The 23,812-nt window shown below is 53.5% G+C and overlaps 2 protein-coding genes and 1 long non-coding RNA gene across 17 annotated transcripts in view; 1 reads left to right on the plus strand and 2 right to left on the minus strand.

Annotated features, from left to right (window-relative positions):
- ARAP1 (ArfGAP with RhoGAP domain, ankyrin repeat and PH domain 1) overlaps positions 1-3,608 on the minus strand; it is a 67,956-nt gene extending 64,348 nt beyond the window's left edge. For all 9 annotated transcript variants that reach the window (XR_013404095.1, XR_013404093.1, XM_077963657.1 and 6 more), the window contains exon 1: positions 3,528-3,608. The gene's annotated coding sequence lies outside the window, so the exon portion shown is untranslated. The remainder of the gene's footprint in view (positions 1-3,527) is intronic.
- LOC144334352 (uncharacterized) lies at positions 1,594-16,280 on the plus strand. Its single transcript, XR_013404099.1, has 3 exons — positions 1,594-3,397; positions 3,821-3,930; positions 15,130-16,280. It is a non-coding gene; the product is annotated as an uncharacterized LOC144334352 (long non-coding RNA).
- STARD10 (StAR related lipid transfer domain containing 10) overlaps positions 4,425-23,812 on the minus strand; it is a 41,406-nt gene continuing 22,018 nt past the window's right edge. For all 7 annotated transcript variants that reach the window (XM_015115153.3, XM_077963666.1, XM_077963665.1 and 4 more), the window contains 5 exons: positions 10,469-10,616; positions 9,765-9,868; positions 8,979-9,096; positions 6,921-6,973; positions 4,425-6,354 (listed from right to left, as the gene is read on the minus strand). In XM_015115153.3, coding sequence (XP_014970639.1) covers positions 6,109-6,354; positions 6,921-6,973; positions 8,979-9,096; positions 9,765-9,868; positions 10,469-10,616 — 669 coding nt within the window. In that variant the 3' untranslated portion in view covers positions 4,425-6,108. The remainder of the gene's footprint in view (positions 6,355-6,920; positions 6,974-8,978; positions 9,097-9,764; positions 9,869-10,468; positions 10,617-23,812) is intronic.

The raw sequence follows: 23,812 nt of genomic DNA on the forward strand, positions 1-23,812 counted from the left end.
TGGTGGCCTGGCCAGGGGTGGGGGAAGGTGGAAAAAATGTTATCTCTGATCAGAGCTGGGGACACTGGCTTTGATTCAGCAGCAGCCCCGAGTTTTGTGGGGCATGTACATTGGACGGGCATGTCTCTCCACCCACCAAATCCTTATGCTGTTCAGACCCCTGGAGTGGCCACCTTTAGCACAGAACTCCTTTCTAAAACATAACACCTCTGCACAGGACTGTGGAGGGTGCTGACTCTAACCTGCCCAAGACCAGAGAAGGGAATAAGAAGAGCTGCCCAAGGGACTGGACTCTGCTCCAGAGAGAGGGGCTGGGTCAGCTTAGCTGGGGTCACACTCTGTTCAAGGCTGCCTCGGTCACCACCCAGGGAAAGCACCTCACTCAGCCCTGGGAGGTGCTCAAAGAGTTAAGATCAAAGTGAAGTCAGACAAAGGAGGCAATGAACACCTGGGTCCTGACCCTGTCTCTCTACCACCCTCCCAATTTAATCTTGCCCAAGTTACTTAACCTCTCTGTGCCTCAGTTTCCTTATCTGTAGAATGTTACCTAATTTCTTGGGTTATTGGCAGGATGAAATTGGTTAACATGCATAAAAGTGTTTACAACAGTGCTGTAGGCATGTTTGCTGACCTCATTCTCGCTGATGTTATTACTCAGCTTTCTCTAAGGCTATTTCTTCCACTATGATATTGAAGGGTGATGCTCTTCTTACACTCTTATGCAATTATGTAAATCGTTAGATGACAAATGTGCAGTGTCCAGCCCATAGCAGGTACTCAACAAAGAATATTCCCTCTCCCAGCCAGGTGCGGTGGCTCATGCTTATAATCCCAGCACTTTGGGAGGCCGAGGCAGGCGGATCACGAGGTCAGGAGATGGAGACCATCCTGGCTAACAAGGTGAAACCCCGTCTCTATGAAAAATACAAAAATTGGCCGGGTGTGGTGGCGGGCGCCTGTAGTCCCAGCTACTCAGGAGGCTGAGGCAGGAGAATGGCATGAACCCGGGAGGCGGAGCTTGCAGTGAGCAGAGATTGGGCCACTGCACTCCAGCCTAGGCAACAGAGCGAGACTCGATCTCAAAAAAAAAAAAAAAAAAAAAATGTTCCCTCTCCCTCCCTCCCCTTTCTCCCGGAGAGGCCAGACTAGGAGACAGAACCTGTCATGACCCCCACCAGGGGTCTCTGTGTGATCCTACCCTGATGTCTAGCTCTTGGCCTCAGTCTCCCCATCTGTGAAAGAAGCTTCTGGGACAAGTGGTCTCTAAGTGTCCATGGCCATATCTGCTCCAGCCTATCCCACCCTTGTTCCCTCCTTCCTTCCCCATTTCCTACTGCATCCCCTCCTAATGTGACAGAACCTTTGGGAGCCTGAAGCGGGGTAGAGCGGACAGCTGGTGAACAAGAATCACCAGCCCTCAAGGAGCCCAGGGCCCAGTCCAGGCCCCCAAGGGTTAAGACCCAGAGTGAGGGGTGGGGGGCCAGGGTCAGTGCTGGACAGGCGGGCCTGGAGCCCAGGGCCTGCCTCCCCTCCCCCCACCCTGGGAACAGAGGCCACTTGTTTGGGCAGTGGCGGGTGGCTTTGAGCTCAGCCAAGGGAGAGTTGGGTGGGAAGGAGAGAGGGCTCCGGAAAATGGAAGGGACTCCCCACCTCCAGCCGATGCCCTAGGCCTGGTCCACCACTAGCTCCCGGTACTCTCAGATACCCCCCACCCAACCCCTCTAAACTGACCCCTTCCCCTGGGTTCTCTCTTTCTTTCATTCATAACACTCAATGCTGGAGGTAGGACTTAGCAGATAGGCCTGACTATTGTCCCAGCACCGTCTCTCTTTGGGGCATGAGGCCAGGGCTGATCACCCCATCCTGCAGATGGGGAAATGGAGGCTCTGAGGAATTTGGGGACTTGTAGAGTCACATAGTGATTGGTGGCTGCACAAGGACTCGGGGCCCCAGGTCCCAGTGAGCCCCATGGCTGTGCAGGCCCCAACCCCACAGAGCTCCAAGGAGACCCTTCCTAAGCTGTGCCATTACACAGGACTGAAGGCTGGGCAGGAAGAAGGGGCAACAGCACCCCATCTCTGAAACCTGAAGTCCCAAAGGACCTGGGGAATTGAATGGGGACGAAGCTTCTAGAGGGTTGGGAGGAGGATTAACAATCTGCACAAAAAGCTGAGGCTGGATGTGTGAAGCATGGCTGGAGCCCAGGTGGTGGGGGCATAAAGCTGGGGTTGAGTGGGAGGCCTGAAAGCAAAACAAAACCTGGAGGCAATCGGGGCCCTGGTGGCCTCTGCCCCCTCCACCTCATCAGTCACCGGTACTCTGCCTGGGACACCCCTTCCTGAACTATTCCAATATGCCAGTAGCCAGTGGGGAGGCAGGGTCCCCAGGCCCGGTCCCCACAATCCCCAGCCAGGCATGGGACACAGGATGAGTTCTCTCTGCCCCTCTGCCAGCCACACCCATCTTTCTGCCATTCCTCAGACACACTATCCAAATTCCTGACTTTGCACAAGCTACACCCCCGCCTTTGGAGGGTCCTTATCCTTGTAAATTGCCACTTAACTGCCAAGCCCATTCCAGTCATCTCCTCCCCTGGGGCCTGCACCTGTCCACACCTGTCTTCACAGCTCTGCTGGGCGCCTTTTATCCTGTGATGATCTTGCTGGGTGGTCTCTCCCAGCCTGGCCACTGGGTAGTCTACACGAATAGCTTTCACAAGTGCCTCAGTCTGGGACCCTGGGACCCACCAGAGAGTCAAATCCTTCTGAGTACCCCCAGGTGTCTGGCCCTGAAGCACCCCCCTCCCACCTATCTGGGATCAGGGAAGGCTCCCCAGGACATGGGATGTGGGGGAAGGGAATGTATATAGCAGAAACCACAGTGTGATGGCTCCTGGTCAGATTCCCCCCCTCCCCCGCGGCCCTGCACCAAACACCCATCCCCTGTCCCCAGGCTGCACCCCAAGCCTGCTCTCTCCAGGCCCAACCACCCCAGTCCCAGCGTGACCCCATTCCCTGAACACATACTTCCTTTTACCAGCAACTGGGCCAGGTAGGGGCTCTGGGGAAGCCATGCCCCATTTGCTGGTGGGGAATTGAGATGCAGAGACCGGAAGTAGCCTGCCCAAGGTCACTGGAGCCCCAGGCCCAGGGCGTAGGGTCGTACAGATCTCCAGAAATGTAAGGGTCTCAGCGGCCAACGAGGTGGGAGCCTTCACTTCACAGATGGGAACCCCAAGGCGCCCGAGGACGGCTGACTCCGGAGACCTTCATGCCAAAGGGCTACGGGCTGGAAGCCCCGGGTCCCGCTGGTTCACCCTCCTCCCTACCGTCTCTGGCCCGCCAGAGAGGCCAGACCCCCACCTCAGGAGGCCACCCCCACCACCACGCCCAAAAAGGTAACTAGAAGACGACCCGGGGAATCAGACGCAGCCCGCGGCCTCGGCGTTCCTTTCTGCAGAATGGGGAAACTGCAGGCCAATGTGGCAAGGGGGCTGCAGACGGGGAGGCTTCGGCAGCCGCACTGACCTGTTTTGAGTAAAGGCTCCACGCGGGGACCAAGCGTACCGGCGCCACCACCGACTTACACCGCCGCCGCCAAATCGCAGCAAGGGGCCAGGCGCGCCCACCCCTCCGGGCGCTTCCGCCCGCCCCACGTGACTCCCCGGGAGGGGAAGGTGGGGCTGGGGCTGGGGCAGGGCAGGGCAGGGCCGGGCCCCGCCCCCCTCGGCCCCGCCCCCCGCCTAGTCACCGTCCTGGAGTTGGCTGGCCTGGCCCGCCCGCCGGACCCATCGGTCTGTGTCTCTCTCCTGCCCCTCTAGCTGCTTGCGGGTCTTCCGACTGTCTCCTGAGGCTCAGGTCTAACCCCTGCCACCTCGCCCGCTGAGTCCACCTCTCCCTGAGTCTCCCTGCTCTCGCCACCCCTCTTCTGGTGAGTCTGCCCTGACACACACCCCACCCCTAAGGAGGCCACACCCCCGGGAGGACAGGAGGCAGCTGAAGGCCGTCCGTGGTTCCTGACCACCTCCTCCAGGAAATCCTTCCTCCACCATATTCTTCAAGGGTATCTCACTTCCCTCCCCGGGTGCCCACAGACAGGGTTGTGGGGAAGCTACCCACCCAGCCACACCTCCCAAGGATCCCTCAGCGGAAGGCTGCAGCCTGAGGTTCCAGCACCCACACCTAGAGAACAGGAGATTCCCACCCATCCTCGCAGCACATACACACATGAGGGTACCAGGCTTGGCAGGCATTTCTGGGTCCTGTGTCCAGAACACCTCTGGGGCCAGCCACACCAGAGACCTTCTCTGGGCTTCCATTTCTGCATATGCACAAAGGGTATATTCGGAAGAACAGATCTCACATTGCGGGGGATGAGGGTTTACCCCCTGAGAAGAGGAAAGTGTCATTAATCAGAGCACCTACTACATGCCAGTCCCAGTGCTGGGCAATTTATTCCTTTTATCTCAATCCTCACATTCTGCTTGATGGCAAAAATTATCATTCCAGGTTATGGGTTAGGAAATAAGGCTCCAAGAAGTCTGAGGGCTTGCCCAAAGTTACAAAGCCAGTGTTGGGCAAAGTTGGGAAGCAACCCACTTTTGAGTTGTAGAATCTCCTGCCTGCCCTCCACTGGCCATTCACCCTGTCCCTCTGGGAAAGAGTTGACTCTGAGTAGACCGTGTCTTCCGGTGGTAGGGCTAAGGCAAAGGAGCTTTCCGGGAGGGGAGAACAGGGCCAGACCTTGGGGAGAACTTCCGGGCCTCAAGTTCATATGGGGTCAAAAACATTGCAGAGGAGCAGAGCATAGGCCCCTCCTCTGGACCTGGCAGCAGGGGTGTCCCTTGGGCAGCAGAGGGCACCTGGGGGCCACAGATCACAGGGGAGGCCCAGGCATCCCTCTAGACTTCAGACCAGTGAGGTGCAGCGCAGGGTGAGAGGGCTGGCATCTGACCACTGGCAAGGGGATGGGGGGTCTGGGGACCTTACCATTTCTGTTAACACAGTCCTGAGGTCTTCGAAATGACCTAGGGAGGGTGTGAATCACCAAGCCTGGTCCCCGCCAACTGCACTGGAATCTGAGGCCCCTCACCTGCACCCCCAACCTCCCTCCAGGGTATGCTGCCCCAGCCTCAGCTCTGAGGCCCACAGCCCTGTGGCTTGAGACCCACGGACCCTTCCACCTCCCTTCTGGGATGACAGGAGTGTCAGACCCCCAGTCCTTTGGGTTGGACCCAAAGGGCCTTGGGCCGATGGACACAGAGTAGAACCTCACCCTCTGATTCCTGACCCAGGGTCTCTGTCCAGGCCTGCTCCTTCCCTTAGAGCAGAGGTCTCCCACCCCTGGGCCACAGACTGGTACTGGTCCTATCAGGAACCTGTTAGGAACCAGGCTGCACAGCAGGAGGTAAGCAGAGGCTGAGCTAGCATTACTGCCTCCTGTCAGATCTGCAGTGGCATTGGATTCTCATAGGAGCGAGAACCCTATTGTGAACTGCGCATGCGAGGGATCTAGGTTGTGAGCTCCTTATTAGAATCTAATGATAAATGTGATGCACTTGAATCATCCCAAAACCAATCCTCCCCCAATCCTGATCCATGGAAAATTTGTCTTGCACAAAACCGGTCCCTGGTGCCAAAAAGGTTGGGGACTGCTGCCTTAAAGCAGTGAAAATAAAGCAAATATCCTAGTGTGAATGCCAAAATGACCACTCAACAAGGACAGCTGGATAGACATGGGCAGAGAATGGAACAGAGTACGGACAAGAGGGGGGCAGTGATAAACCCCCTCTCCTCCCCACTACACAACGGGAAATGAGGAGATGCTGGAAGGATCAAAGGCCGTTTGATCAGTAAGCTTAACAAAATTAAGGGCAGACGCAGGGGACCACGGCAGCTGCCATGAGGCAGGTGGGAAGCAGGCACAGTGATGAGCCGGCTGAGGCTGGGGATCGTTTATTGGGGCTGTGTCCAGCCAGGCTGCAGCGCCCGCCTGGGCCCGGCCCGGTGCCACCAGGAGGCGCCAGGTGGGGGAGGGGAGAAAGTGCAGGAGTAGCCGCCGCCCCAGGGCTCGCCCGGTCCTGTCTCCGTCCCTGAAGCGGTATGGCGCTCAGGTGAGCGAGGTGTCGTCGTCGCTGCCCTCGCCGCCCGCGCCGCCCATCCGCTCCTCTCGGCTCTCGGCCACCGCGCTCTCGTCGATGTTCTCCAGTGAGTCCGCATGCTGCACCGACAGCTCCGACAGCGCCAGGCTCGGCAACGGGCTCTGCTCCGGGTGCAGCCACGGCTTGAAGTGAGGCAGGTGCTTCTGCTTCCACTCGGGGTACTTGAGGCACGCCTTGTACATCTTCTTCATGGCCTGTGGGCCCGCCGCCCCGCGGGTCAGGGGGTGGCTGGGGCGCGGGTCCAGGTCTTCTCCACGCTCCCTCCAGCGCCCTCCAGCGGCTCAGCCCCCAGCATTCTGACTAGCTCCCTTTCAAAACTCGTCCCTCAGCCCTACTTATCCTCTCTGAGCCCTAGGCTCCATCCTCCATTCTTTCTTTTTTCTTTTTTTTTGAGATGGAGTCTCACTGTGTGGCCCAGGCTGGAGTGCAGTGGCCCGATCTTGGCTCACTGCAACCTCTACCTTCCGGGTTCAAGAGATTCTCCTGCCTCAGCCTCCCAAGTAGCTGGGATTACAGGCGCCCACCATCACACCCAGCTAATTTTTTATTTTTAGTAGAGACAGGGTTTCGCCATGTTAGCCAGGCTGGTCTCGAACTCCCAACCTCAGGTGATCCACCCACCAAGGCCTCCTAAAGTCCTGGGATTACAGGCATGGGCTACCATGCCTGGCCCTCAGGCTTCATGCTTGACTCCACCCACCTCATCCCATAGTCCTCTCTCCAGCCTCCAACACCCCCCAAAAATCCCAAGGCCACTCACCTTGGGAGCCAGGAACTGAGAAGATTTATTCACCACCCACTTGGGTAAGGAGCCTGTGAGGGCAGGGAAGGGAGGAGAAGCAGCCTCAGGGACCCAGCCCCTCCCCCTGACAAAAGCCCCACCCTCTGCCCAGAGCTTCCAGGGAGGCCACTGTCTTCCCCATGAGGAGTGGGTGTGTGAGGCAAGTCCTACAAGACTTTACCCTCACTCCCTTCCACCTCAGACTGAGGTCCTCAGGCTTAGTTCTGTCCCCCACTTCCCTCTGCCCAGCCTCAAAGACTACGTGCAAGAAAACCACAGGGTCCTAGGTGAGCACAGGCTACACATGGGTGGAAACTCTGACCCACCCCGCTGCACCTGCTGCCTCCCTCAATCACACTGACATCCCTTCTCAACCTAACCTCCCTCCCAGGAATGCCCCTGACGCTCAGCCTCTCCTCTGCCTGTCCTTCCAAGCCCTCCCCTGACCACACAGGCCTCTGGCTGAGCACCCCAGCCTGGCCTGACCCGGAATCCACTGCCCAGCTCTCCACCCTGTTTCATTCCCAGGTGTCCACTCTACCTCTGACACCCAACACAATGAGGTGCCGGGGGAGTGCTAGGCCTGGACCACTGTGTGCTCCCAGGCTTGGAGCATTTCCAGGCAAGGATGTTCAAGGCTTCCCCATCCTCTAGTCATTCACTCACTCACTCACTCCATGTTCACTGTGACACCCACCCTGGGTCAGCCCTGGGGACCCAGAGAGGAACTCACTGGGGGCCCAACAGGAGCCGAATGTTCTACTCGAGGGGAATGGACCACAGAACAGCAAGCCAGTGACTCCCCTGAGTATCAGGGATCAGGAGGTGACACCTGCAGCACCCCTAGAGGGGTGAGGAGGGGAGGCTGTGGGGAAGGGCTGCCTGGGCACAGGAGTGGGGATGGGTGAGGTGTGAGAGACACCAGGAGACCTGGGATGGGGCTTAGGCTTTTCTTGGAGGGCAATGGAGAGCCACAGAGTAAATTCAAGCAGATGACAGTCATGTGGAGATAAGTGTTTTAGAGAAATTCCTCTGGCCGCTGTTACACACAGACAAGGTAGTTGGTATGGAGAGAAATGCCAGACTCAGGAGCTGCTGAGAAGGCAGAATCAGTAAGAATCAGTGACTGGGCCTGGGCATGGTGGCTCACCCCTGTAATCCCAGCACTTTGGGAGGCCGAGGTGGGTGGATCACAAGGTCAGGTGTTCGAGACCAGGCTGGCCAACATTGTGAAATCCCATCTCTACTAAAAATACAAAAAATTAGCTGTGGGTGGTGACAGGTGCCTGTAATCCCAGCTCGGGAGCCTGGGGCAGGAGAATCATTTGAACCCAGGAGGCAGAGGATGCAGTAAGCTGAGATTGCACCATTGCACTCCAGCCTGGGAAACAAGAGCAAAACTCCACCTCAAAAAAAAAAAAAAAAAAAAAAAATCAGTGGCTGGATTTGGCTGAGGAAGAGGGAGTGACCCCAAATGACAGCAGGTTCTGGGCATAGATGACTGAAAAGTGGAGACTTAGGGCAAGGGGCGGGTTAGGAGGAAAGATGGCAAGTCCCCCACTGGACACAACAAGGCTCAGGTGCCTGGAAGACATCCAAAGGGAGATGTGCAGGTGGCCGATGGCCACAGGGATCTGAATCTCAGCTGAGAGAGACGTGGCCACCTTGTGACAGAAGCCACAGGAGTAGCTCAGCCATCCCCAGGGAGAGAATTCTGACTGAGGCCTGGAAAACCCAGGCCCCCAGGACAGACAGAGGGAACAGCCAGTGAGCAGGGAACAAGGAAAAGCATGGGGATGGCAAAGCCCAGGAAGAGCGCTCCCAGCTTCATCAGTGGGGCAGTGGCACCTCCCTGGCCCACTCTTTTCAAACCACTGTAAAGTCCCAAGCCTTGGTTCAATGAAGGCTTTGGATGGAGATGCCCCAAAATGCAAAACAGCTCCTAACAGATGCCCTTCTGGATCCCTAGTAGATCAGGCCCCACCCCTGTAGTATAGGGAAGGATCCCATGATAAGCTGCCAGGGCCAAGCCCTCACCTTTGGGGTCCACCTGGGCCAGGTAAGTGATGACGCAGCTCTTGGGCCCCGTGCTCTGGATGAGGTAGCCCGTCTGGATGGACACAGCTCGGACCAAGTCTTTCCGAGGTGGGTATTTCTGGGGACAAAGGCACAGGGAGGTGAGACTCGGGGTAGGGGCAAAGAAGATGTTTTTGTGAGTATACACAAACACGCACGCATGCACGTGCATGCGCGCACGCGCACACACACACACACAGTTAATTCACATGCCATGACATCTGTTCCAGATCAGGCCTGATTCTGGGTACAGAGAAAGGGAAGAATCAGATTAGGTCATCCTAGCCCCTCCTGAAGCTTTCCGTGTTCCCCTCAGAAAAGCCCCCAGTCTGGGGTCAGGGCTCATGAGCACATATGGGCACTCACAGACACACACACTCACCCTTGCCCAGGCCAGCTATACCTGCCTGTCCTTGCCCAGGGAGATCAAAGTGGCTCAGCCTCAGGGAGGACCAGAGGACCCTGCCTCTCACCTCTTGTTCCTCATTTCCCTGTCCCAGAGCCCAACCAATCGAAGTCAGCCCATCCCACCCACTCGCCACAGAGGTGGCCACACTGTCCTCTCCTGATCTGCTCAAGAGACGCAGCAGGCAGACAGGAGCCATTATCCTCACTGTACAGGAAGGAAACTGAGGGCCAGTGGGCCCACGCCTGCCCGAAGTCACATGGAAGTCACGGTGGCAGCCTCAGCCTTGCGCTGCCTGACCCTCTCCCGGGCTCCGCCGCAGGGAAGGCAGGTTGACTCACGGGATGTTTGACTGAGTAGTTCATAATGATGTAATCAGCGCCCATGGGGAGCCAGGAGCGGAGGGTGATGACATCACGGTTCTTCAGGGGCTTAGGACACCTCCCTGTGGAGGGCAAGGGACAGTTCAGCCAGACCACTGGCCCATCTGCCTACAAGGGAGGGTGTGGCAGAGGCCAGAGATGCAGGGATGCCTAATTAACTGCGAGCTCTCCAGTGCAAAGATGCACCTCCCTCCCAGACCACAGTCCCACAGCTGGAGCCAGAAAAAAGACAGGGCAAGACCTGTCCCTAGTGTCTCCAGCCAGCCCTGCTCCTCACAACCTCACATAGCCCTTACCTTGTTGGCCTGGCTGGTTTGTTTATGTGAACGTGAGTGTATGAGAGAAAAACAGTATGAGTGTGCATGAAAATGTGTGCCCGGGACTATGTGGCATGTGGGTGGGGCTTGTGTACCTGATTGAGTGTATGCGTATGTGTGCGTGTATATACATGAACATGTGAGTGCATATGTATTTGTAAGTGTATGGGTGTGTGCCTAAGGGTCTAGGAGTGGACAGGGAGGTCAGTTCTATCTCTCAGCACTCAAGTCTCCGAGCAGCTTGGTCATGTGAGTGACCACAGGAGGGAAGAGGGAGGAGGAGGCTTGGTGGGAGGCCTGGATGGAGGCCAGGGGGACTGGGATCAGCGTGCTATGCCTGCTCACAGGAGTAATAGCCCACGTCAGCGTTGACTGTCAAGCGGGCGATGTCAAAAGTCTCAATGACGTTGCTGTCCCATTTCTTGCGGTACTCAATGTCGTGTAGGACGTCGTAGAGTGTCTCGGCTGGCACGTCACGGCACTCCATCCGGCACTGCAGACAGATATATGGGTTGTCAGGATCATATAGGGCTCAGAGCCTTGGCTAGGGGACCAGAAGGCAGACAGGCAGAGGGGGAAGAAGAGAAAGAGGACAGCGAAGAACAGGGGCCTCTGAAGCCAGCATGGACTTCCTTCTTGCCACAAGCCCTGTCCAGCTCACCAAAAAGCCACCTGTGCCAGGAGACAGCCTCTGTATCCAGAGACCATCTCCCCTAACTCAGTCCAGTCTCCTCCTCCAGGAAGCCTTCGTAGCCAGACCTTCTGGGCTCCCACACAATGAATCTCTATGTCTGTGCCCTCCCAGACCCCTGTGAGCTCCTCATGGGCAGAGGCTCATGGTTGCTTCAGCATGGAGCGTGGAATGGCTACATGTTAAATGAAAAAGCATAAATGAAAATCAAATGCCCAATGGATGATTTGTTTCCTCCTTGGTACTTATCACCCGGCCGTACCACCTGTCCTCCTATTTGTGGGTTGGTTTGTTTTCCTTCAACAAACATCTTTGGATTTCTTTTTTTATTTTTATTTTTTTTTGAGATGGAGTTTCGTTCCTGTCACCCAGGCTTGAGTGCAATGGCGTGATCTCGGCTCACTGCAACCTCTGCCTCCCGGGTTCAAGTGATTCTCCTACCTCAGCCTCTGGAGTAGCTGGGATTACAGGCATGTGCCCAGCTAATTTTTGTATTTTTAGTAGAGACGGGGTTTCACCATGTCGGCCAGAATGGTCTCAATCTCTCGACCTTGTGATCCACCCGCCTTGGCCTCCCAAAGTTCTGGGGTTACAGGTGTCAGCCACCACGCCCGGCCTGGAATTCTCTCCCTTCCCCTCCCCTCCCCTCCCCTCCCCTGCCCTGCCCTGCCCTGACCTCTCTCTTTCTTTCTTTCATTGAGATGGAGTTTTGCTCTTGTTGCTCAGGCTGGAGTACAGTGGCGTGATCTCAGCTCACTGCAACCTCTGCCTTCCGTTTTCAAAGGATTCTCCTGCCTCGGGCTCCCAAGTAGCTGGGATTACAGGCACCCGCCACCACTCCTGGCTAATTTTTTGTATTTTTAGTAGAGACGGGGTTTCACCATGTTGGCCAGGCTGGTCTCTAACTCCTGACCTTGTGATCCGCCCGCCTCGGCCTCCCAAAGTGCTGGGATTACAGGCATGAGCCACTGCGCCCAGCCTGGATTTCTTACTATGTATTAGCCTTGCCCTCAAAGAGCTTTCCATCCGGGTAGAAGATGGCCAAGGGCACCTTGTTTTATTTAACCTCCCCACAACAACTCTGCCAGATAAGAAATTCAAGGAGGAACTTGAGGTTCAAAGAGGTTAAGTAACTCGCCCAATGTCACTCAGCTGGTAAGTAACAGAGCTAGGATTTAACCCAGATCACATATCTGGAAAGCAAGTAAAAACAGAACAGGTTTCCCTAGGTTTGCACTCAGTGAGATGAAACTCAATGTCCTTGTTCTGTGATTTTTTTTTTTTCCTCAAGTGCCCTATCCCCAAGATCAAGTTCCTCTCAGCAAATGGACAAGTTTTCTTGTTTAGTTTAAAAAGATCTCCCAGAAATGGCATTTAGACAGTGCCAAGAGAACCCTCACATAATACCTTCCACTCACAAGAGGAGACAAGCAAACATATGAGGGAGAGGTCACGTTGTCTTCCCCCTCATCCCAGAATAGGCCTTAGCCGCACTAATGGTGGTAGGATGCCACAGGAAGGACACACCAATGCCGGCTGGCTAGGCACCAAGAAACCCATCAAGCCTTGGATATAACTTCAGTTTACAGAAAATACAGAGGACAGAGGAACGAGCTAAGTGACACCACATGAGAATGCAGCCAGACAGAGCCAGATAGTGAATCATTCTGTGGGGCTACTGGCCCAAGCTCTTCTACCAGTCAACGTCAACGAAGGGGCTTGGTGGGACTGACTTGCAGGAGATAACAACCACATGTAAAGTGTGTCTCTGGATTGCAAACTGATTTAGACGCAGCATCTATAAAGGGGATTTTTGGGACAACTGGAGAAATGTGAACGTGATCAGAGTATCAGGTGCACTGAAACAAAATGGTAGAAACTGCTGCCTAAAAAAAGGTTACAAAATAGGTCAGATTACAGTTATGAGCACAGTGGCTCATAATCCCAGCACTTTGGGAGGCTGAGACAGGCAGATCATTTGGGGTCAGGAGTTTGAGACCAGCCTGGCCAACATGGTGAAACCCCATCTCTACTAAAAATACAAAAATTAGCCGGGCGTGGTGGCACACAACTCTAATCCCAGCTACTCAGGAGGCTGAGGCAGGAGAATCGCCTGAACCAGGGAGGTGGAGGTGTCAATGAGCCGAGATCATGCTGTTGCACTCCAGCCTGGGTGACAGAGCAAGACTGCATCTCAAAAAAAAAAAAAAAAAAAAAAAAAAGGCAGCATAACCCAACTGGGGGAAAAAAATATATGCATAGAGGAAGCTCAGGAGGCACAATTGCTAAGGTGTTAACAGTGGAGATCTCTAAATGATAGGAATGTGATGGTTTCATTTGGCTTATCTGTATTTCTTTTTCTTTTTCTTTTCTTTTCTTTTTTTTTTTTTCTTTTTTAAGATGGAGTTTCGCTTTTGTTGCCCAGGCTGGAGTGCAATGGGGCGCTCTTGGTTCACCGCAACCTCCGCCTCCCGGGTTCAAGTGATTCTTCTGCCTCAGCCTCCTGAGCAGCTAGGATTATAGGCACCTGCCATCACGCCCAGCTAATTTTTGTATTTTTAGTACAGACAGGGTTTCACCATGTTGGCCAGGCTGGTCTCAAACTCCTGACCTCAGGTGATCCACCTGCCTCGGCCTCCCAAAGTGCTCGGATTACAGGCATGAGTCACCGTGCCTGGCCACTTGTCTGTATTTCTTATTATCTAACATGTATAGTACTGCTTCTGAAATAATGAAAACAATTTCAAAAGGTCCCCCAGCAATACTGACAGGTACACCCACCATGTGCCAGGTACTATACTAAGTGTTTTATACATATTATTTTATTCTTACAGCAGCGCTCTGGGATATTGGCCCCATTATAGAATTAGGAAACCAAGGTTCAAGGACAGACTCGAGACTGCAATACTGTTTGTGTGACCCTAAACAATTCACCTTCCCTCTCTACCCCATTTACCTTTCTGCTGTATAATGGGGCAGGACTAGATCCAACCATTTAATCAGCAGCCCCCAGCTCCAGCCCTGTGCTGAGCCTGGAGGAGTCAGAGATGAGTCGGAGGCCTGTCTTTGAGAGGTCTGCAGTGAAAGGAGGAGCCCACCTTGGAAATGGGGAGGTGCCCTAAAGTGCTCAGTGGGGGCATAAGAAGGAGATCATCTCCACAGGCTGGGTAGGAGGATTAGGCTTCATGGAGAATCTCAGTGCAGGAGGTAGACGTTTGCCAAGTGCCCCTGGCAGACAGAACAGCCAGCCAAGGTGCAGAGGGAGGTGAGAGTGTGGCCTGTGGGCAGTGAATGAGTTCCATCTGGCTCAGTCTCCATGGTGTGGTATAGCCTATGACTCAAAAGGTACCTGGGTCTAGGTCTTCTTGGAAAAACAGGTGATTCCAGGGCTCGGTCAGAGAAAGTAAAAGATGAGCATAGAACATCTTCTTGTGCCAGGAAGTAAGCACATACTTACTGATAGAGATTTTGGACACTGGAACCAGCTTGAAGGGCTCTGCCCCTGGCAGAGTGGCCAACTCTTCAAGGTTTACCCAGGACTTCCCCAGTTTTACCACTGCAAAGTCTCACATCCTGGGAAATCCCTCAGTCCCAGGCAAGCTAGGACAGTTGGTCACCCTACCACGGGCTCAACCTGAGATAAGCTGTGTATTAAACTCAATAATGACCATAACCGATGATATTCCATTGACTAAAATAGGAAATCAAAGTCTATACAGGTATGAATAAACAAATAAATGGAATGTTTGATGAGGAATGGGGGATTTACATAGTTTCAAAGTAACTTCCCATCAAAATACTTATTAATTACAAAGGGAAAATGAGTCACTTCATAGTAGAGAAGCCTGGCAGATAGCACCTTAATCAAGTGATCAAAGGGAATATCATGAATCACAGGACAAGTTGCCATCAGGTGTTGCCTGGTAGGACGCAGTAAGGGGAATACAGATATCACTTCTGTGCTACCTCTGCCACAGAGACATAACATAAATAGAATCACAAAGGAACCTCAGACAAACCCAGAATGAGGGCTTGTCTCATTTTACAAAATAATTGGCCTGTAAGTGTCAGGATCATGAGAGTCACAGAGAGAACTACATTAGCCTGAGGACACTAATGAGATGTGAGTAACTGAGTGAATGAATGAAGGAACAGAGTGATAGGAGGAACACGATGGTGAGAAAAGGGGTTGAAGAAGACAGAGGCCGGATCCGGCATCATCACTAGCATCCAAACAGCCTCCTCAGCGGCCACAGGGAGCTCCAGGCACTGCCCCAGACATTCAACACGTGCTCATTCTTCACCCCAAACCTAGCTGATGGTTGCTGTTATCATTCCTGCACTGCACCATAGAAAACTGAAGCTTCGGAGATTCAGCAACTTGCCCAGATCATAGAGCCTGAAAGCAGCCCAGCAGGGACTCAAAATCGGATCTTCCTGTCCTCTTAACCATCAAAGAGCACTCAAGCGTGGCTTCTGAGGAAACCAGAATTTCTCTAAATCCAAATCTGGATGCTAATTGGCTTTGCAAATCTTCAAACATGGTATCCTGGACCATGAGTGTATGGAGGGGCAGTGACAACAAAACTCTGCTTCCTGGGTTAGAATCCAACCTGGGACTGCCTCTTCCCCAGCCAGGCTCAGTGCCCCCAAGGCCCAGCTGCAAAGCAGCTGAATGCACACTGTGAAGGGACCCATGCTGCCCCATCTTCCTTCCAGAGCAGGGCTGTTGTGGCTCCATAGGCCAAAGACCCACCTCTGGGACAGAGGACAGTGGGCGGAGCTAGTGGCAGACTCTTGTGGAGGAAGGCTGCTGCCCAGAGGGTAAGAACCTTTGCTGTGGCAGCACAGGTGAAGAAACTGAGGCAGGCCGGGTCGTGGGGGTCAGGCAAGTGTCCACAGGCGTCCCCCCTCCCCCCGGCCTGGCTCGTGCCTTTTCCACAGCCCCCAGCAGGCAGCACTGCTGCGCTAAGCAGAAGAAATTACATCCATCATTGTTCCTGCTGGTGGTGGTGGCCACGTCCCAAAGGTGTAATTCTAAGAGGCTTGGGAAGGGACAGGTGGTGGGGTAGGGCTGAGTCTCTGGAGAGCACCAGGTGGGCGGGCCCACAGCTATTAGGCCCTGGGTGAGTGTCCACACCAGGTGTTGCCCGTCAGGTGTTGCCTGGTAGGCCATCTTGGCTCGCCCCCGCCGCTGATAAACTCCCCCTGGAAACAGGAACCCAAGGGAGGTTGCTCCACCAAGGAGCCATGCTGGGCTTGAGTGCGTTTAAAACCTGGTGACAGCAGGGACCCCGACATTCAGCGGTATTACAGTTGAGAAAACTGAGACCAGCCGGGCGCAGTGGCTCACGCCTGTAATCCCAATACTTTGGGAGGCCGAGGCAGGCAGATCACCTGAGGTCGGGAGTTCAAGACCAGCCTGACCAACATGAATAAACCCTGTCTCTACTAAAAATACAAAAATAGCCGGGGTAGTAGCACATGCTTGTAATCCCAGCTACTCAGGAGGCTGAGGCAGGAGAATCGCTTGAACCCAGGAGGCGGTGAGCCGAAATTGCGTCACTGCACTCCAGCCTGGGCAACAACAGCGGAACTCTGTCTCAAAAACAAAAAAAAGAAAAGAAAAGAAAAGAAAACTGAGGCTGGGGGAGCAAGTGACGCCAGAGAAAAACTACAGGCTATGTCCCCGGCACTCCACTCTCCAAACCCCCTCAAGTTCTCAAGGTGAAAAACCAGGATTGCCCAGAACCCCTGGGGCCAGCACTACACTCCACAGCTCCCCAATTCCCATGAAGCCATGGTCAGAAGGGACTGGACAAGCAAGGAGCAGGAAAGACCCACACAAGCTTTGAGGCTGGCAATCCCAGGCTCAATCCCAGCTCTATCTCCTGGGCACGAGAGTTAACGCTTAAGAGTCTTCATTTCCTCATGTGAAAAATGGAAATAATAATAGCAGCTATCTTGTGGGGATGTTGTGATTAAATGAGATAACACATGTAATATGCCTAGCGCACAGTAAATACTCAAAAATAGGCCGGGCACAGTGGTTCACACCTGTAATCCCAGCACTTTGGGAGGCCGAGGCGGGCAGATCATTTGAGGTCGGGAGTTCGAGACCAGCCTGACCAACATGGTGAAAACCTCTCTACTAAAAATACAAAAAAAAAAAAAAAATTAGCCAGGCGTGGTGGCACACACCTGTAATCCCAGCTACTCGGAAGGCTGAGACATGAGAATCACTTAAACCCAGAAGGAGGAGCCTTCAGTAAGCTGAGATTGCATCACTGCACTCCAGCCTGGGTGACAGAGTGAGACTGTCTCAAAAAAAAAAAGAAAGAAAAGAAAAGTAGCTATTGGCTGGTCCAAATGTAGTGAGTGATCTCAATTGATTATTCACAGCAAGTTACAGATCGAACTCCTTGTTCTACTGTTTTCCCCCTTCTCACTACTGCATTTGACTAGTCTTTAAAAAAAAAAAAAAAAAGTAGCTATTATTACTCCAGCGGGTTTCCGTGAGTAGCCACGCACCCTTCCACATGGCCAGGACTAGGCTGCACTTGCAGGTGTCTGCTGATACTGTGCACCCTGGGTGCCTCCCACGCCTCACCCTGCCCTGCCCTTCCATTCATCCTTTCACCATTCTCTGAAGCCTGCTGTGTGCCAGACCTGTGTGCAACTGGGTGGTGGGAGACCGGAGGTGAACTGGACCTGAGCCCTGCCCCAAAGAGGTCCCGCCAAGTAGAGTGGTAAGGGACAGGGACACAAAATCTCAAGATAGCATGAGCAGGGCTAGGAGAGGGGAATGCACATGAACTGCATGGTAGAGTGCGCCTAAGCCCAAAAGGATAAGGCCCTGAGCCACTGAGGGGCAGGGAAGTGCATTTCAGCAGGGGGACCAGTGGTGCAAAGGCCTGGAGGGTTAAACAAACAAGTACAGTCCAGGGTCCAGTGCCCAAGCTGTGTCTCACTCTACCCCTCACCTCTCTCCCACCCCCTGCCTGTGTTCTCTGGGATGCCTTGCCAGTGCTGAGCATTAGAGAAGGTGGACTCTCCACTCCAGGGAGGGGCAGCAGTCTCTCCCAAGACCCAGGGAGATGGTTGACCTGAGATGGGAAAGGAAGTCAGGTCCCCTCCATGGAGCTGTGTCCTGGCCTTGAGAGCCAAAGGCCCAGGCAGTTACAAGCAAACAGACACACAGACAGGTAGACCCAAGGCTAGTCCTCCCTCCAAGACCTTACATAGCAGGACGCCAATATCCTTGCCCATGGAATATGTGGAGCACACAGATTATCCCAAAGTCCTAGGAACCCAGGAAATGATCTATTCACTCAGAACCCTTCAGGCGACCATTGGGGAAACCTGGCTTCAGCTGGGCTCTGAAATATCCTACAGGCTGTGCTAACTTCTCCATACACTGCATTTCAGCAGATAGTTTTGTGACAGGAGTAACTGTTAAGCAAATCACCCTTTCCCAACAGAACCATATTCAAATGAGAGGAAGAGTTCCTGATGGGGTGGAGCACAAAGTATCAAATCAATCACAGCCCTGAACAATAGTCCCAACCTCAATAACCATTACCATTGCTCCAAATCACTGACCATTCAGCACCCTGCAAAGGAGACAGGAGCACCTGGACCATGGACCCCACAGGGGCTGAAATTTAGCTCAAACCACCTCTGCCAGCTGTCAAGGGCACAGAGCTGCATCCTTTGCAGATATTGCCTCTGACCCTTCCAACACCCCAGAGGGAAGCATTGCCCCCATTTTACAGATGCTGAAACTGAGGCCCAGGGAGGTACAATCCACACAGCTAACAGTAGTGAAGCAGAGAACCAGAGTCCAGGTGTGACTGACCCTACAGTGTCAAGACTTTCTGCTACCTTCACCAAGGGGCAGGACTGGCCCAGCTAAAACAAAACACCCTGGCAACTGGAGGCTGCCTTAGTTGATGGTTATAATGCAGTGCTCTGGACTGAGGCCTTGCTGACCAGGGAGGTAGAGCCCACAGATTCTTCCTCCAAAGTTCCTGACCCAAGCTCTAGATTTTCCAGAACCCAGTGCTGGGGCTCCAAACCTGAAGCCCCTGTTGCCTGCAGGCCCAGAGTTCATACAGCAGTGCTGGTCCATCTGTGTCAGACAGACCTCTGCCCTGCCATGTCCCAGCTGTGTGGACTTGGCTTGGGCAAAGGACTCTGAGCCCCAGCATCTCATCTGTCAAGCAGGGATAATCCTTTCCTCAGAGTGGTCCTGTAAGGATTAGATGAGACTGGTCCCTAAAGCCCTTGGCAGTAGCTGCCCCTCCTCCAGCCCCAGGCCCCAGCAACTTTCCCTGATTTCTCAGGCCCTGCCCTGGGGGAACACCTCCCACTAACCCCCAAAGGACAGGACATACAGGGACAACAAGGAACAAAGTTTAAAATAAGAAAAATGCCAAAATTCCTCCACAGCATGAGTGCACAGGGAGGGGGTGGGCAGCTCTCTCACGCCAGGGCCCCGCACAGATGCCCCCTTCACCCTCACAGCCCACAGCCAGGCCCTGCCCTCACCATGCTGGACCAGGAGAGGAGGCTCTGAGAGATGCAAAGCCTGGCCCACAGCACACAGCAGGTCCGAGCCCCAGCGCCAGTGCCCCTCTGCCCTTTCTGTTCCCGCTTCTCCTCCCAGGACCCACTCACCACCTGCTGGCTTCAGGGCCCTCCACTGTGCCCTTCCCTGAGGTCCCCACAAGGCAAGCATCAGGCCAAGCTAATGGAGCACTTGCCCCTTGCCTCTGGGTTTCTGGGGTCCCCAAAATGGAGACCCCCAAGACCCTTCACTTTACACTCCCCCTGGCCCCCAAAAAATCCCAAGAGCTGTTCCAGGGCACAGACCTGAGGGTTCAGGGGAAGAGGGGAAGGAGAGAGGTCTGCTCAGTGCTGTCATGAGGGGTGCTGAGGCACCTCCTCCTCCAGCGCTGCCCAGAATGCTTTCCCAGGACTTTCTCTCACTGGCTCCCTTCCTATTATGTCTTCAATATGTCTTCAAACTTCAGCCCGGCTGCTCCCTGTCCAGGCAGCCTGCCCTATCCCTAAACTCTCCAGGATGGGCTGGAGGCCACCCTTCCTTGTCTCCTAGACCCCCAGCAGCTCCCTTCTCAGCTCGCATTGTCATGCATTCATTTGCCTGTAATGCTGTGGCCCCTTGCTCATCTTGGCATCCTCCAGGCCTTGCAGGGGGCCTGGCCTATAGCAAGCGCTCAGTAAGGAGCTGTTCCTGAATGGAGGGATAGGCAGGTAAGCCAACAAAGAGGCTGAGCCTGTGTGGGCTTCTCTGACTTTTAGAATGCCGGAGCCCTGGTCCGTGGCCCTCCGTGCATCTGTATAATTCCCAAGGAGGTGCAGCCATGAAAATCCCTGAACTCTTGTAGATCTCTATAACACAAGGACAACTACTATTACTACTTCTGCCATCATCCTCTTAAAAAGGGGTAAAGGGCTGGGGGGTGGAGGCATGAGCCTTCAGAAATACCAAGAGACAGGTTCAGGGGAGATTCTGGGACTTGCTTTAAGATCTTTAATAGTCCTGACAGTCAAAGAAAAGTAAAGTAAAATTGTACTGAGGTACCAATTTATGCTCAGTAAATTACCAAAAATATATAAAATACTCACTGCTTATCAGGTACTCACTGCTTATGAAGATATGGTAAAACTGTTACACAGTGGCAGCAAAAATTGGTTCCATTATTCTAGAAAATAATTTGGCAAATACTTTTTAAATCATAAAAATGATTTAAAAAGAAATTTATCTTTCTTTCTTTCTTGGTTCACTGCAGTGATCACAGTTCACTGTCCCAGGAGCTGGGACTACAGGTGTGCACCACCACGCCTGGCTAATTTTTGTATTTTTTTTTTGTTTTTTTGTTTTGTTTTGTTTTTTGAGATGGAGTCTCGCTCTGTCGCCCAGGCTGGAGTGCAGTGGCGCGATCTCGGCTCACTGCAAGCTCCGCCTCCTGGGTTTACGCCATTCTCCTGCCTCAGCCTCCTGAGCAGCTGGGACTACAGGCGCCCGCCACCGCGCCCGGCTAATTTTTTGTATTTTTAGTAGAGACGGGGTTTCACCATGGTCTCGACCTCCTGACCTTGTGATCCGCCCGCCTCGGCCTCCCAAAGTGCTGGGATTACAGGCGTGAGCCACCGCGCCCGGCCTAATTTTTGTATTTTTTGTAGAGATGGGGTTTCATCATGTTGCCCGAGCTGGTTTCAAATTTCTGGGCTTAAGTGATCCTCCCACCTCAGCCTCTCAAAGTGCTGGGATTGCAGGTGTGAGCCACTGCACCCCACCAAAAAATTTTTCAATTCAGTTCCCAAAATCCCAGGACTACAAATTTATACTCAGGAAAAAAATATAAAATAAGAAAAAATGTTATGTTACAATATTCATGAGTATATTATTGAATCTGCAATTAGCAAATTATACTGGAGAACAACCTGAATACCACCACCAGCAGCCCCAGTTGGGGTAAGAGTGACACATCACCCTAATGATGACTGCACACCACGGAGGGCGGAGGGTTCCCCCGAGCAGGGGCGGCCACTGAGCTAGCTCTGCACCTTCAGAACCCAGACAGGCCTATGGGGAGCAGTTGCCAGAAATGTTCCTGAATTAAGAATTCTGTAGCAATATGAGAAACTTTTTTTTTTTTTTTTTTTTTTGAGACGGAGTCTCGCTCGTCGCCCAGGCGTCGCCCAGGCTGGAGTGCGGTGGCGCAATCTTGGCTCACTGCAAGCTCCGCCTCCCGGGTTCATGCCGTTCTCCTGCCTCAGCCTCCAGAGTAGCTGGGACCACAGGTGCCCGCCACCACGCCCAGCTAATTTTTTGTATTTTCAGTAGAGACAGGGTTTCACCGTGTTAGCCAGGATGGTCTCGATCTCCTGACCTCGTGATCCGCTCGTCTCGGCCTCCCAAAGTGCTGGGATTGCAGGCATGAGCCACCGCACCCGGCCAATATGAGAAACTTCTACAGAGCAAGATTAAGTGAATAAAACAGGATACAAACTAGTACCTGTGCCATGGTTTAAACTATGAACAAACTCTACACCTTTGAATGAGAGCTGGAAGGAACCAAGGAAAAGTTCTACTCAGGGAACTGAGGCTCTGGGTGATTTATATTTATTTTTCTTTTTTGGATTCTTATTACTGGTGCTACAATATCGTTTATACAAGAGATAAAAATCACTTTTTAAGAAAATTATTTTTTTTTGAGACAGAGTTTGGCTTTGTCACCCAGGCTGGAGTGCAGTGGCACTATCTCGGCTCACTGCAACCTCTGCCTCCCAGGCTCAAGGATTCTCGTACCTCAGCCTCCTGAGTAGCTGGGATTACAGGCGTGTGCCAGCGCGCCCAGCTAATTTTTGTATTTTTAGTAGAGATGGGGCTTCACTATGTTCGCCAGAATGGTCTCGAACTCCTGGTCTCAAGTGATCCACCTGCTTCAACCTCCCAAAGTGTTGGGATTACAGGCATGAGCCACCACACCCAGCCTTCCTTTTTTTTCTTCCTAATTAAAAGCATTGCCCAGAACCCCAAGTCCTTGCTCCCCAGACCTGAAAGCTGTGACTCAGCTGGTTGGGGCCTGAGACTACCCGTCTGATGCTGAGTTAACCTGGGAACACTGCGTTGTCTGGCAGGGCTTGCAGGCACTGACAATGACAACTCTTTAGGTTCAAGGAAGGGACAAAGGGAAGCCAGAAATGCAGGTAGAGGAAGGGGTATCTAAGCTGGGCCCTAAAAGATGACCAGGAGAAGAGACGGCACCCAGATGAAAGGGAGGGGGAAGGGGCTCCCGGAAGAGGTGATGGCCTGAGAACTATAAATGGCCTGGACTGGTTGGGGGAAGGAAAGAGATCAACTCAGTGCCACAAGGTAACCCGAGTGAACAAGGACAAAGGTGGGAAATGGAACTGTCCTTTAGGGACCTGTTCATTCATTCATCCATTCTCAGCAAATGTGGATGGTGTGTGGCTCTGTGCCGGGCTCTGTGCTAGGAGGTTGGTATAATAAATTCACTGAATTCCATCCTCTGAACTACCTGGGAGGAGGGACAATTACGCCCATTGGTAAACAGTGGCTCAGAAAAGTGAAGTGGAGGAACCAGGTTGGAACCCAGCACTATCAAAAGTCCATCCCTGAGACTATTCCCTGAGAACGAGGCTCTGTTCTGTGTAGGACCCAAGGAATCAGGTGGGCCAGCACCTGGCCAGAGGAGGACAATCCCTGACAGGTCCATGCTGGGAGCTGGGGCTTTTGAGGGTGTGTGTGGAGTTGGGGGGATGTTGGGGCTGGCTTGCCTAGAGCTGGCGTGGGGGTTGGAAGGACACAGAGCACAGTGGTGTGGGCCCAATGCAGGGTCTTCTTTCCCCATCTTTGAACTCAGTATTCCCACCTGCAAAATGACGAGACAATCCCTATGGCCCTCTCCTGTGAAGTGAAGGGGATCTGGCAGCAGCTACCTCCAACTCATCTTCTCCCCAAAAGTGGAGCCCCCGAGACTGTAGTGGAGAGTAGAAATGTTACCATGTCTCACCTAGACAGAGCTCCCTGAGCAGACTGAGCTAGGCCTTCTCTGCCACTCTCCATCCAGGGCTGAGTGACTCATCCCTGCTCTGCCTCCTTCCCCCTTCCCTCCCTAGTCCCCAGCAGCCTCCCTGGACCTCCACCCCCACCTCCACCTCCAGGCTCCAGAGCAGCAGGCCCAGCTCTGCAGCAGTGATGAATGTCCTGCTCCAACGACATCGCAGAGGCTGGCTTCCTGCCCTGTACCTCTCCACTTCTATCCTAGGGGGCGAGGGGGAGTCAGGCAGAGAAGGGAGAGCTGAGAAAGGGAGGCAGAGAGTGGAGGGCCTAGAAGAAAAGGGAAGGGGTAGGGGAGGCCAGTGGGACAACACAGAGGCCAGGGCTGACTTCCAGACATCAAGACAGGCAAAGACAAAGAGGGAAAAAGCCTCCCAGGGCTTCC

This window comes from Macaca mulatta, chromosome 14, assembly GCF_049350105.2.
Source record: "Macaca mulatta isolate MMU2019108-1 chromosome 14, T2T-MMU8v2.0, whole genome shotgun sequence".
NCBI classification, from domain to species: domain Eukaryota; kingdom Metazoa; phylum Chordata; class Mammalia; order Primates; family Cercopithecidae; genus Macaca; species Macaca mulatta.